General features: G+C 46.5%; 1 protein-coding gene across 1 annotated transcript in view; it reads left to right on the top strand.

Annotated features, from left to right (window-relative positions):
- Window positions 1-15,012, top strand: part of LOC119970875 (polycystic kidney disease protein 1-like 2) — a 137,541-nt gene that overhangs the window by 29,729 nt on the left and 92,800 nt on the right. Inside the window, exons 6-10 of the mRNA XM_038805984.1 lie at window positions 932-963; window positions 3,870-4,208; window positions 7,547-7,678; window positions 9,433-9,609; window positions 11,641-11,768. Coding sequence (XP_038661912.1) covers window positions 932-963; window positions 3,870-4,208; window positions 7,547-7,678; window positions 9,433-9,609; window positions 11,641-11,768 — 808 coding nt within the window. The remainder of the gene's footprint in view (window positions 1-931; window positions 964-3,869; window positions 4,209-7,546; window positions 7,679-9,432; window positions 9,610-11,640; window positions 11,769-15,012) is intronic.

Here is a 15,012-nt window from a genome sequence, read left to right as displayed (position 1 = left end):
CTTACCATAATGAGGTTCATCCATCATCTTGCGAGCTGATCGAGCAGGCGATTGGACTGCTCATGATGTGGTTCCGGTGCCTGGACTGGTTGGGTGGAGCCTTCAAATTAGCCCCCAGAGGGTATCCTGCATCATAGTGGTGTGGTACGCTGAGCTCTCCACAACCTGCCACTGCAGCAGGGAGACCAGCTTGACAAGGAGGAGATGGAGGAGCGCCATGTCTCCTTGGATGAAGAGGAGGTCAAGGAAGGCAGCAAGAGGCAACCCACTGAGAATGAGGAGGGAGAACCTCAGGCAATGGCCAGGACCTGCATGGGCCAAAGAGCTAGGGATGCCCTCATATCATCTTGGTTCGGGGATGACCAGGACTAGAGAGTGAAGAGCTCCCCCACCACTGGGTGTAACATCAAATTACTAATGTGGTGCCAGGTGTATGCCTTCATGATGGCACCCACTTTCATGGGCAGGGCACAAAAACCATTGGCCGGACTCTGCAGCAGATTCAGTGCGAGCACAGCTGTGAGGCTTCTTAAACTCACTTAGCCATCCGAGACTGGGCGGGATCCAGATCACGACATCTCGCGAGATCTGGTTAGATCTCGTGAGGCGTAGCAGCCGTTGGGAATTCCGGGAGGAGGCCTTTCCCAGGATCTACTGGCCGTGTCGCAATCCGGTTCCGGCAGGCTCAGTCAGTAGATGGTTCCCTATGAGTTTGTAGTGCTCTGTCATTAAGGTTGCAAAGTTCTAATTCACTTTGTTGAATAGGTAATATATAGACCAAATAAGGCAGGTTTTTCAACTTCCACTATGCTAAATTAATTTTAGTAGCAAATTATTTTCAAGTGCCCTGCATTAGACATTCAACATATTATAGTATACATGTTCGGCAGGTATGATTAATTTTTTTGACCTTTTCCATTTACTTTTACAGGTCCTCTCATGAGGAAACATAGATTAATGAGGGTAAGCTGTTTTATTAAGTAAATGCACATTACTTTATTACTCATACATAACTGAAATCATCTCCAGAAATAATGTCAAATCCCTACTTACAACAGGGTTCCTAACGTTTGCCAACCTACATGATTTTACAATGTATATCAAACCTGTAAGTCATGTCTTATTGCTTACATTGGCCGAATCTGCTAATCGATGGTGTAAGAGAGAGGATGAAAGTGCATTCCTGGTTTGGTCATCTAACTAAATGTTGTGATGGGGAGTGCGGGTGGGGGAGGGGGGGGGTTGCGGTACAAAATCGGCATTATCCATTCATTCCTCCCTGCAACAACTTAATCTTATTACACCAGTTCAACAGCCATTAAACAGATACCCGAATCTGAGAATCCTGCTTTTCTCTCTGTTGTCGGAGACATTTTTAACCGCCAAACAGTTTAAAATCTTGTTATATCTTTCTGGAAAAAGAAACAATTGCGCACACATCCTAATAACTTATAGTTACAGTAGTTTTGAATAAATCCATCATCCAGAGCCATTAGGATGATCATATCACACATTGGTGCCAAATAAGTCAGTAGGTATTTGATTATCCAATCTGCTAAATGTTACTCCAGGAGGGATTTGAATATGATATGTTATTTTCAGATGATAATTAAAGTCAACCTTAAAACACACTGCACGTTGTTTAAAGTGCCTTGGGACTTAATGTACTGGACAAGATGTTCTCTACTATCAGCAGAGTCCAATGTTGAGCGGGAATAGCGGTGCTGGGCCCGCCGATGGCAATGACGCCTCTTTACGCCATGTAGTGCGGGACTTAGCAGAAAAAGCTGACAGGCGTGGGTTCCATGTCGTATCGCTGGTGTGCGCCACCTGACTCGCCCGCTTTGCCATCAACTCAGCGCTTCGATGATCTAGGCACTGTTTTTAAAGCATAAACAGACAATATTGGACAATCTCGGCAGGTCTGACAGCACCTGTAGAGAGAGTAGCTAACCTTTTGAGTCTAGATGACTCTTTGTCAAAGCTGGAGGGAACTGGAATTAGGGTCAGATTTAGGTGTTTTGTGGGGGGAGGGGCTTGGAGCACTGGGGCTGGATAGAGGGGCAGCGATCGGTGGAGATGTAAATGGGGGCGATTAAGGCTACGAAGGGTGCTGATAGTGGCACATAAAGTGATTAGAATGTGTGAATGGCAGAACATAGGTATCAAAGGGCAACTAGGAACAGGGAACAGACGACCCAAGTGGGGTGGGGTCAGGGGAAGGGGGAAAATGTTCAGGGAAAAACAGATCGATGGAAGTAATGGAAATAAATTGATTGAAATAAAAATGGGTGGAGGAGAGAGTTCACAGTCTTGAAGTTGTTGAACTCAATGTTAAGTCCAGAAGGCTGTAACGTGTCTAATCGAAGATGAGGTGTTGCTCCTCCAGTTTGCGCTGGGCTTCACTGGAACATTGCAGCAGGCCAAGGATGGACATGTGGATATGAGAGTTGAAATAGCAAGCGACAGGAAGGTCTGTCTCCTACTTGCAGACGGACCGAAGGTGTTCTGCAAATCGGCTACCCAGTCTGCGTTTAGTCTCCCCAATGTGGAGTAGACCACATTGGGAGCAGCAAATACAATAGACCAGATTGAAGGAGGTGCCCGTGAAGTGCTGCCTCACTTGAAAATAGTGTTTAGGCCCTTTGATGGTGAGCAGGGAGGAGATGAAGGGGCAGGTTTTACACCTTCTGCGAGTGCATGGCAAGGTGTCGTGGGAAGAGGGTGAGGTGTTGGGGGCGATGGAGGAGTGGACTAGGGTATCCTAAAGGGAATGGTCCCTGTGGAATGCTGACAGGCGAGTGAGGGGAAGATGTGTTTGGTGGTGACATCATGCTGGAGTTGACGGAACTGGCAGAGGATGATTGTTTTAATGCAGAGGCTCGTGGGGTGAAAAGTGAGGACAAGGGGGACCATATTCTGGTTCTGGGAGGGAGAGGAAGGGGTGAGAGCAGAGGCCATTTTTAAAGGCCGTCTCAGCACACAGCAAACACACTCGGAAACATTATTCATCCAGGTGCATCCCTCTGGCAACCACCCCAACACCACCACCCCGTCACTCCTCTGGAAACCATGGCATTAAACGGACATCAAATTTGCACCCCCTGACATCACCCTGGCAAACACTCTACACAGAGTGCTGTGCTCTGAGCTCCACTTGGAACACTGCTCACAGGTGCTCACCTTCAGAGATCCGCTATGTATCATGCCGTTCTGACATCACGTCGCCGTGGACGCATTTTCTGACGTTGGGGAATTATTTCAGTTTATGGGCCTGATTAGTGTGTCACAATGAGGTTCCTGACATTGAACGGTGGGAAACGTGGCCTGTCACTGATGGGGGATGGGAACGATCGCTTCCTGCTGATGCACCAACATGAAACGTGACTTTGGCCTTCTTGCGATATTTTCTGCTCTCGCCAGACCCGTCCGACACGAATGGAAACGGAAAATCCCGGCCGCTATATAAATATAGGTTGTTATTTTGTTAAATCCTGACCCGTAATTTAAACTTTACTAAACACAACACTGAGAGTTCAAATTTTAAATGGACACATTACAATTAATTTCAAACCGATAATGAAATCCCATCTTCATATAAGCTGTCCTACTGAATATTAGCACGAGCTCAGCTGATAAGGAACTTGAACGACGGTGATCAGATGAAATTCGCGTGAGAGTCTCGCTCTCACCCATGGCAGGACCTGCTGAGCGAGAACGGAAAATTTGATATTCCAGCCAAAACTCCATTCAGCTCCAGTGGCACTGGAAAATCCCAGCCGCAAACCAGGACAGAGAATTCCGACCTGTGTGTTCGGCCGCTTTATTTTCTGAAATTTTAGCAAATAATTATTTTTGTTTACTTACAGTTAAAAAGAGCCAAAAAGAAAAAAAAGTGCAAGGACAGAAGGAAAAGTAGTGAAGCTGACCGCAATTGTCCACCAGAATCCATCAGCACAAAACCCCCAATAATATTGTCGTCTTCACATAATTTGATTCCAACGGTTCCACTTACTTCAGACTACCCTTCACAAAAATTCACAAGTACAGGAATTCCTACAGCATTTATTTCAGTTACAGAGTCACGGGGTGTCACTACAATATTTTCTTCTTCCCCAAAGTATTCCATCACGTCAGATTTAAGTGTTACAGCGATTAACGATCCATTGGATATCTTCATATTTTGGATGCAAACACACTCTTTTGAGGTAAGTAATCCAGCTTCATTCTTATATAGTTAGCTTTTGCTAATATTGTTTCCTTCAGTTAGTTCTCAAAAGCCAGGAATAGTCCCTAATCTGAGAACTGATTCCATTGCATGGTTAAGACAGGGTGACTAACACGGCAGGACTGGCCTTGACATTGGTCTGGTCTGTGTAATACCAGCATAACTTATCATAGAATCCCGACAGCGCAGAGGCAGACCATTCGGCCCATCGAGCCTCCGATAGAACATCCTATCGGAGCCCACTTCTCCGCCCCATCCCCGTAACCCAACTAACCTGTACGTCTTTGAACACTAAGGGGCATAGCCAATCCACCTACCCTGCACATTTTTGGGCTGTGTGAGGAAACCGGAGCACCTGTTACAGTCAGTTTTTAAGTTTCTGTCGAACTTACTTTCATAGTGTATTTCCCCCTTCTTAATCAATCCCTTGGTCTGCCTTTGCTGAATTTTAAACTGTTCCCAATCTTCAGATTTATTGATTTTACTTGCTAGTCTGTATGCCTTTCTTTGAATCTAACACTATCTCTAATTTCCCTTGTAAGCCATGGTTTGGCCACAGTTCCCTTCCTACTCAGCCAAATAATAATAAACAACTTTTGGAGTTCACCTATTCATTCCTTGAATGGCTGACATTGCTTGTCCACTGTCCTTCCTTTCAGTAATGTTTCCCAGTCCATCATAACCAGAACATGCTTCATCATAGTTACCTTTATTGAGATTCAGCACCCTGGGGTGGAATTCTCCGACCCCCCGCAGGGTCGGGGAATCGCCCGGGGCCGGCGTAAATCCCGCCCCCGCCGTGGCCGGAATTCTCTGCCACCCGGGAATCGGCGGGAGCGGGAATGGGAATCGCGCCGTGCCGATCGGCGGGATCGGCGTGACCCCCGCGGCGATTCTCCGGCCCACGATGGGCCGAAGTCCCGCTGCTGACAGGCCTCTCCTGTCGGCGGGAATTGGAGCACCTCTGGTGCCGGCGGGATTGGCGGCGCGAGCGGGCCCCGGGGTCCTGGGGGGGAGCAGGGCGATCGGACCCCGGGGGGTGCCCCCACGGTGGCCTGGCCCGCAATCGGTGCCCACCGATCGGCGGGCAGGCCAGTGCCGTGGGGGCACTCTTTTTCTTCCACCGCCGCCACAGCTTCCACCATGGCGGAGGCGGAAGAGACCCCCTCCACCGCGCATGCGCCGGTGGTGACGTCAACGGCAGCTGACGCACCAGTGCATGCGCAAACCGGCGAAGGCCTTTCGGCCAGCCCTGACGCCGGGCGGCGGGCGTCAAAGGCCGTTGGCGCGGCTTTGGCGCCAGTTGGCGTGGCGCCACCCACTTCGGCGCGGGCCGCACTTTTGGGGAGGCCCGACGCCGGAGTGGTTGGTGCCACTCCGCTGCGCCGGAACCCCCGTCCCGACGGGTAGGGGAGAATCCCAGCCCTGGTCTCAGAATCAACTACTTCACTATCCACCTTGATAAAGAATTCTATCATATAATGGTCACTCATCCCCAAGGGTTTGCTCACAAGTAGATTGCCAACTAATCCTTTCTCATTGCACAACACCCAGTCCAAGATGGTCTGTTCCTTTCTTGGTTCCTCAACATATTGGTTCAGAAAACCATCCCGTATACACTCCAGAAATTCCTCCTGTATATTATTGTGACTAATTTGACTCACCGTGGGCGGGATTCTCTCAGCCCAGGATGGGCCGGAGAATCACCGGGACGGGCGCAAATCGCGCAACGCCGCCCCGACACTGGTGCCGCCGATTCTCCAGAGGGCGGAGAATCAGCGCCCTTGGCGCCGGCACAGTTGGCCGGCGTGGGTAGAGCGGCAGCTCCTGCCGATTCTCTGCCAGGGATGGGCCGCGCGGTCGCGCAGAAAATCCGCGGAGAAGACCACGTGTGGTCTTACCCGGCGAGACCTCGGAGACACCGGGGCGGCCTGGTGGGAGGGGAGAGGGGCTCCGACCCCGGGGGGAGGGGGGAACCTCAGCTGTGGCCTGGCCTGCGATCGGGGCCTACCGATTGGCGGGCCGGCCTCTCGGGCTGGGGGCCTCTTTTGTTCGCATTGGCACCGGTCCCACTGCGCCGGCATCGGCAGCTGGTGCAGCGACGGCGTTTACGATGGCATCAATACTTAGACTCAGGATCAGAGAATCCCGCCCCGTATCTATATGCAGATTAAAGTCACCCATAATCACAGATGCTCTTTTATCACAGGCGTCTCTGATTTCCTGTCTAATGCTATTCCCAACATTACACTGCAGTTTGGTTGTCTGTATCCCACAAATGTTTTTATATCATATACTAGATGCACACATCAAACTTCTTCAACAATACCCTCCAAACCCATAGGGCTGGATTCTCCGCTTCAGCAGCAGATTGCCGGCTCAAATGGAGAATTCGCGGACATTTTACAACCCAAAAATCAGCGCCGAACCTTCACCGATTCCGGGAACAGTGAGGGACTAGCAGCGGTGCAACTTCAGAGGATGCGGAGCATGGCTGACCGGCGGCAAACCAGCGCCGGCCCTGATTTGGGCATCGGAGTGGATTCTCCGCCCAATCGCCGATTACGATGTCGGCGTCAGGCAACGGAGAATCCCATCCATGGCCTCTGCTACCTCGAAGGGCAAAGGCAACAGGCGCATGGGAACACCACCACATAGAAGTTCCCCTCCAAGTCACACACAATCCTGACTTAGAAATCTAACACAGTTCCTTCACTGTCACTGAGTCAAAATCCCAGAGCTCCCTCCCTTGTAGCACTGTGGATGCACTGCAACGGTTCAAGAAGTCGGCTGAACACCACCTTCACGAGGGCAATCAGGGAAGGCCAACATATGTTGGCCTAGCCAGAGATGCCACATCCCATTAAAGTATTGTTAAAGTTGGCACAGTTTCTCCTGCACAGGTGAGAACCATCGCCTCTTAGCTGGGTATTCTGTACCTGAATGGTTTGGAATGTTTGTCAACCAAAAAAACAAATAGCAAAAACTGATGTAATAGCAAAAGACAAATTCACACATGCACAAGTCTTCATGCTGTCATGGTGCTCTAGAATTGGTCTCACAATGTAAATACAGTGCGTTGTGTTGAAGAATCTCAACAGTAAAAGTAAAAATAAACATTTTTATGCACTGTCACATCAGCTGCTTGGAAGTCGATGGTCCAATGGAATACAAATGGAGCTGAACATCGAGTAGGACATTGTTAAGTTTCCTTCTCTTTAACTGCAGAATAGTTTAAAAAAGAAAAATCAATGAAAATGCCATGATTTCTAACAAATGTGTTTACTTCTTTCCTGAAATCATTTGGATCGTGACAAGGTGACAGAAGAGTTAATGGCAAACTTTTCCTTTGCAATAAAAAGTGCAAGTGATTTGATAAAATTAGAGCAAGCGTCAGTACTTCTGGATCATCTGACTAGTGGCAGCAATAAGATGACATTTTCAGTTCAGGTAAGTAGGATTCAGCATGTTTGGTAATAGTAAAGTGCCAAATTTAAATAAGTATTTATTAACTTCAATATTGTAATTACGTTCAAGGTATTTCGATAACCTTTGCCTCCAGCAAAATCGTCTCCCATTAAAGGCTTTGCCAAGCAAGATAGGATTGGCTAGGATTTTTAAAAAGTGCTCGGACATGTCTATTCGCTGCAAAGTTGCATCAGTTGTGTGGTGAAGTCAGGAAATGATGGGGCGACAGACCAAAGTTTTCACCCAGCCCAGGCTGAGTAGATGAAGAGTCCTCAGTGAAGGGTTCAGGAGTCTGGATGCCGTCCCTTGTGAACATGCAGCAGCATAAAAAGCACTGCTGCAAGCTATAATTGTTAATCATTGCCCAATATTCCTAATTTCTCTCCCAAAAAATAGAATTAATGCCTGTTTGTTTGCAAAATTAGTGAGTCTTTAATAACATGGCCAGGTCATATGATATTGAAATGTACAATTTTTAAGGTATTAAAATTCAATCAAAATGGGAAGCAATCATGATAAACCTGCAGAGAACAACTAACAAGGCAAGTAACTATTTGGCATTTATACTGGTTTATTTAAACCGGTGTGTTTGATAGAAATGATTGAAGGACAAATGAGAAAGAACTGATTTAACAACAAGTCCTTTCAACTCTTTGCATTGGACGATTGCATGGATAGTTTTAGTGTTTAAGCAGAGCCCCTAAATATGCAAAGAGGTGATAAGTATTCAAGCAAGGCAATACATTACTGACCAAATTAATACTGGGCCGAATTTTCGGGACACCAAAGTTAGCAACAGAGCAGAGGGAGGGCCCGTTAAACACTGGCATCGGGCGTTGTGTCAATTTCGAGGTCCCGATTCCAGTGGGGAGCGATGATGCTGGATAGAGAGATGTTCCTGCTGCATGAGGAGGTAGCCTGCTCCTGCCACCCTCCTGGACTAGAACCTCCCTCTCCAAACCTCCAACATTAAATATAGGTTGGCATCAATGAAGCGTGGGGAAGGCCTGTTCCAGGTTGCGGGCCTCCAGCTCCCCTAGCACATCTCACTTCCTTCTGGTGCAGTAGTAGGCTTTGGCACAATGAGCAAATCTCTCTTTCAGGATAATCTGCTGCCTCAGTGATGGCTATCTCAGGATGCCTAAATGTGTACCACACTTCAGCTGTCCATCTCCATCCCCAATGGCTCTAAGTGGACAGAAAACCTGTCCTTAAACCAATTGTGATCTTTCGTCAGAGGAAGATTCCTGACCCGAAAACAGACCCGGCTTATGGCCGGGATTTTCCTTCCTGGTCGGGATTTTCCCGTGCTGCCAGTTGGGGTAATTGTCTCTTGTGGGTTGGACGATTTAACAGAGCCGTTGACTTTTGGCAGTAATTTCTGGTTCCTTGGCGGGTGGGACGGGAAAATGATGGCTTCTGTTTTGGTGACAAAACTTCTTATGGCTCAAAGGATCTAGCTCAAAAGTTGGAGAAAGCTGCTTACATAAAAAGAAGAGCACCAAGACTAGGTTCACTATGAAATGTCAGCACAGAACTTTGCTTACAGATTTTTTTGACACTATTTAGAAGTATTTATCTTTACCACTCGCTTACAGACAGTAAAAGGTGAATGAAGTTCCAGAATCTCAACAGTTAATCTAGAAAATGAAAAGGACAACAGGATTTAAGTATTTATTCAATGTGATGGTTCTCATTTCTTTTTACTTACTTGGACTCTTCAACTTTCTGTGCAGGTAAAAGCCAGTGAAGTGCTACTGTCACTGTGCACACAGTTGTTGGATCTCAAAGATAAAGGCAATAACTCCACTGAAAAAGTAGCCTCAGCTGCCAATTCTCTGTTTCATACAGCTGATCAATTGTTAGGCGTTTTGGAGTCAAAACCTGGAGCCACTAGCAGCACCACTGAAATGGTAAATTATCTGCACGAGTACCACTCACACTGTAGAAATGGAAAATATATGCAGGATTACAAACACACAATAAGTAAAAATATGTTCAGTCCTTCTCTCATGCTGAAACACCTCAAAATGTTTCACATGATGAACTACTTTTAAAATGCAGGGACTGACATTTTGTCAAAATGCGATATATGTCAATATGAATTCATCTTTCTTACTTTAGATATCCTCGAATGGATGATTTAATGAGAACATCGTAAAATGCTGCACTTTTGAGTATCTTAAGTAACAGCTACAACATAAAAGTGTGTTTACACAATAGCTAAAGTTAAACTAAACAATCTGAATGATTTATTTTTATTCCATGGATCGCAGCATGTCATCCAGCCAAACATCCACCCACAGAAGTGTTTCTGTAAAACTATTACCCCAATACTGTAATACCAAACCATTATTCATTAGAGTACCACTGACCCAGCGCCCAATCCATTAATCACTGGATGACCTCTGACCCAGCACCAAACAATCATTCACTGGATGACCTCTGACCCAGCACCAACCCATCATTCACTGGATGACCTCTGACTCAGCACCAACCCATCATTCACTGGATGACCTCTGACCCAGCACCAACCCATCATTCACTGGAGTTCCTCTGACCCAGCACCAACCCATCATTCACTGGATGACCTCTGACCCAGCACCAACCCATCATTCACTGGAGTTCCTCTGACCCAGCACCAACCCATCGTTCATTGTATTACCTCTGCCTAAGTCCAGCATTAATTCTACTTCTGGCAGGCTCATTAATTGAACTTGTGAGCCTTTGCTGACAGTAAAATCAGCAATTTCTAATTTACAGCCCTTTGATGATCTGAACTGTCTGGGCACCCCAGAAAATGAGAAGTTTGATAAACACCATCACATCTCAATGGATCGTCTCTGTTACTTGCTTTCATTTAATTATGTTCACATATAAATATTAATTCTGACCCAGAACGAATCCATCTCAGTCCAAAGATGTGCGGGTTAGGTGAATTGGCCTTGCTAAATTGCCCCTGGGTGGGATGACAGAATAGAGTGGGGGATTGAGCCTAAGTAGGCTGCTCTTTCAGAGGGATCATGCAGACTTGATGGGCCGCATTGCCTCCTTCTGCAATGTAGGAATTCTATGATTCTTTGACCTGTTTCAAGACATATAAAAGCAGAAAATAAATTCCTGAACCTCCAAAATAACACAACAATTAATTGTGAGTTCAGGATTCAGATCTAATGGAAATGTCCTGAATTCAGTTCTTTCAAGTCTATTTTTGGGCGATAGTTTGGATATCTGAGGTTATTTCCCAGAATGTTGTCCATTTGGGTCCTCCATCATTTTCTGCAGGTAAGAATCAATGAAGTGTTCTGTTCCTGCTTTGCCTCACTGACTTACATTTTGTTACAACTTGTGTATGTCCCCTTTGAATTAAAACAACCCACTTCAAAACTGTGTAAATTCTCATTAAATTTCCTCTTGGTTGATTAACTTGTCAAAACCACTTTTACTGTTGTTTTTGACCCTTTCAGTTACTTTGTCTCTTATTCCAGTTACAACAACCAGCTTGTTTCCCAGAGCATGAGAAAAATGACAGTGATATTACCAAAATAAAAATATTATAATTCCCCATTTTCCTGACAAAGTATACAGGAAACATAGAAAGAAGAATCTTTCTTCGTTTTTTAAAAGGACAAGGCTCCATTATCCTTGTCCACAAAAGAATAAATGCTGAAGTTTCGATTTAAATTGTTTCCAAAATTTAAGTTGTAGTGCTTGAATTCCACTCAATTCAGCGGGTCAGCACCAAATAGACTAAAATAACGTGGATTGCCAACAATACAGTGATCCTAATGCCAACTAACACCATCTGAATCAGAAACTATTGGTCAGAGAAGTACACATTACTCTAAACAACTCTTCCCCACTGTGTGATGTAGATAAAATAAGGGAAAAATGTCTTTGGAAATGCTAGAAGAAATAATGGTAATTGTCAACATTCTTATTAGATGATGAAAATAGCAAGTGGCGTGATATCATCTCTGGACAAAATACAAACTGCGCTTTTGACCATGATAAAGGAAGGAGACAAACCAATCATTAAGCAAGGATTGAAAGTTAGCATGTACTTGAGCAGGTAATGCATTGTTACTGTGAGTTAAAGCCTTAAATGAAATGTAAGTGCTTCCTACAAACTGAAATTTGTGAATAATTTGCAAAGTTTTTTATTTGGAAGCTACTGTATTTTTTTTAATGGTTGGATTAGTGGAAAGACATATAAAAAATATGAGATTCTTCTGCATGCCATCCTAGCAGATACAATGACCAGGATTCTCCAAACTCCCGGCTAAGTGTTGACGTCGGCGTAAACACAGGAGTGTTTCACGCCAGCGTCAACGGTTCTCTTTGCCCAGCGATTCAGTGGCCAGCAGGGTGCCAGCACGGTGGCAGAGTGTAGCACGCAGCTCTGGCGCTGATACGTGGCCCTGATACGTGGCGCTGATTCAGTGGCCAGCAGGGTGTCAGCACGGCGGCAGAGTGTAGCACGCAGCTCTGGCGCTGATACGTGGCCCTGCACTGCCGGTGCGGGTCCACGCATGTGCGCAACGGCAGTTTCCACGCAGGTTCCACGCAACATGGCGGAACCACACAGCGGGCACTCGCGGAATGAGGTAGGGTGCCAGATCGCGCGCGCCCGCCGATCCGTAGTCCCCGATCGCGGGCCTGGCCGTTGTGCAGGCCCGCCTGGAGTCTGATCCCCCTGCCCCCCCCACCAGGACGGACACCGCGGGCCGTTGGAACCATGCCGGTGGAACTCAGCAGGAACTTGGCCGGAGAATTGCATCCCGGCATTGAAGCGGCGTGGTGGGAATGTTCGGTGTGACTGGCGATTCTCTGACCCGGCGCGGGCTTGGAGAATCCCGGCCATTTATTATTATTTATTATTTTTTATCATGTTCACATGACCATTAAAATAACATATAGAAAAACGTCATAGTGGGGCGATTTTGAGTGCTCCCTGTCTGTGAGAAAGTTGGTGTGGGTTCAAAATCCGGAGGGAAGTGAAAAACTTGCTTCTCTCCAGCGTAATTGTTTTTTTGAATCTTCCAAACCACCCCCCCCCACCACAGCAAACCCCCCCCCCCCTCCCCCACACCCGACCCTCGCCAGTGGTAGAGTGCAAGTCATGCGGTGCGAACCTGGGAACCTCATTTTAATACATTATCATGCCATTCCCCCCTCACAGAATCTTGACCTTGAGCCAGTGTGGTGTCTGGCCGGCATAATTTACACCAAGTCTAGCCAGGTGTGAGGTAGTCGAAGGGATCCATCCAGGCTGCAGAGGAAAGTATAGCCCCTGGGGGTGTAGAGGGACATGTCTGACACAGGTTGGCAGTGCCAACCTGGCAGTGCCAACCTGTGCCACAGAGCAGTGCCAGGTCAGGACCCTTGTGGCTGGCCATGGGGGGGGGTGGCGTGTATATGTGTGGTGGGCGGGGGGAGTGGAGGAGAGTGGACTATGGTGAGGGGGGAGGGTGGAGGGATCTGCCAGTGATTATTGTCGGGAGAGGGGTGGGATGGGGGAAATCTGCCGACGATGACTGTCAGGGTGGAGAGCCCTGAGACCTCCGGGATGTGGCCTAGGTGCTGTTCGGCTGCATGCTGGTTGGGCTCCTTAAATGTAGCCTTCCGATCTGTTTGAGTATCTCTGAATGTCCTCGCCTCACCAGAGTGACAGCGTTAACTATGCCCACTCCCTTTTTTTCTGAGAAGTGCAAGATTCTAAGATTCCATTTTCTCGCTGGGACTGTCACGTCCCCATTTTTGGTAAGATTCTGCCCATTAAGCCTTTGCCCCTGAGTATTGCCAATGGACGTTTCTAGTTTCCTATTATTTTTGTATGGACTCATCTTGTGTTTCTTTGGATAGTTTCGAGCTGAATGCTTGCTAGATAAACATTACACATTTTGATATAATTCGTCCTTGATTTCAACCTCGTTGTGTCATTGATATAATGTCTAGGTCATGTTTGGTTGATAATTTCTACATATAACGCCTTCAGTTCAGTCCCATTGCTTGTCTTATAAGAGGTGGATGATGCTGGGACATGATTCCATTGCTGCTGGCAACTTTCTGCTTGCTTGTACAAATGGTCATTCCGGCCATCTGTATTTCTGAGCAGCGTGATCTAATGGGCTATATTTTAGAAAGCAATAAAAATATCTTTATTAAGAAAACAAATTTGTATTAATGTAATGTCTTCGATAACATCAGGTTTCCTAAAATATTTCATAACCTATACATTGCTTTTGAAGTCTAGTAAATGGTTACTTATTAAGAAAACTAGGTCGCCAAATAGCCCATAACAAGGTCCCAAAGACATCAATGCAAAAACTGACAAATTCAATTAATTGTGATGGTATTGGCTGGGACACCAGAAGAATCTTCTTCAGATAGTACTGTGGGATATTTTATAGTCACCTGACTAGATAGATGCGACCTTGGTTTGAACTCTCATTTAATGATTGCATTTCAGACAGTGCAGCACTCCCCCAACACTGCAGTGAAGTGCCAGACTTGATTATGTGCTGAAGTCCTGCAGTGGGGTTTCAGCTCTTGGGATGGTATTTTTAAAGTATCACGTGAAACGCCTAAAAACCCGGTGGAATGACTGCACTTCTTTGGTTCCAGTGTGCCATTTGTATCATTCTGAGCCAGAAGCAAGCTGCTGTAGTTGGTCAGTTCTGAAAGGATGCCCATACTCCTTCTAGACCCACCAAAGAAAACATTGAAAGTTTCCTGAGCCGTTTTGTGAGCTGTTTCCAGTGGTCCCTTAAAGAGCTTCTGATTTGACTGCCTAATAGCAGTGATAACTGTGCAGAACACACTCAGTTCCATTTTCACCTGAAAATTGCGAGACTCCAGCTTGCATATTTCAACACTGGATAAAAGCAAATTACTGCAGATGCTGGTATCTGAAACGAAAGAGAAAATGCTGGAAAATCTCAGCAGGTCAGGCAGCATCTGTAGGGAGAGAAAATAGCTAACGTTTCGAGTCCGATGACTCTTTGTCAGAGCCAACAGACAGAGAAAGTGGGAAATATTTATACTGTGGAGTGAGAATGGAAGAGGAGTCATAGCCACAGAAACCCAGCGAAACCGGGTGCTAATGGCCACAGAAATCAAGGGGAAAGAGTGTTAATGGCAGTCCCCAGAGAGAACAAAAGATGTGAAAGGCCAAACAGCAGAGAAACTAACATCAAAGGATGAACTGTAGATGTGGGGGGAGGGGAAGGGGGAAGCAAAGAGGCAAAAGATTAAGGAAAGGTGGATAAGATTGGGGGGAGGGGGGTTGCAGCAGGCCAAGAACAGACATGTGG

This window comes from Scyliorhinus canicula, chromosome 9 (genome assembly GCF_902713615.1).
Source record: "Scyliorhinus canicula chromosome 9, sScyCan1.1, whole genome shotgun sequence".
Taxonomy (NCBI): Eukaryota; Metazoa; Chordata; class Chondrichthyes; order Carcharhiniformes; family Scyliorhinidae; genus Scyliorhinus; species Scyliorhinus canicula.
This window is presented reverse-complemented; position numbering and strand designations above follow the sequence as displayed.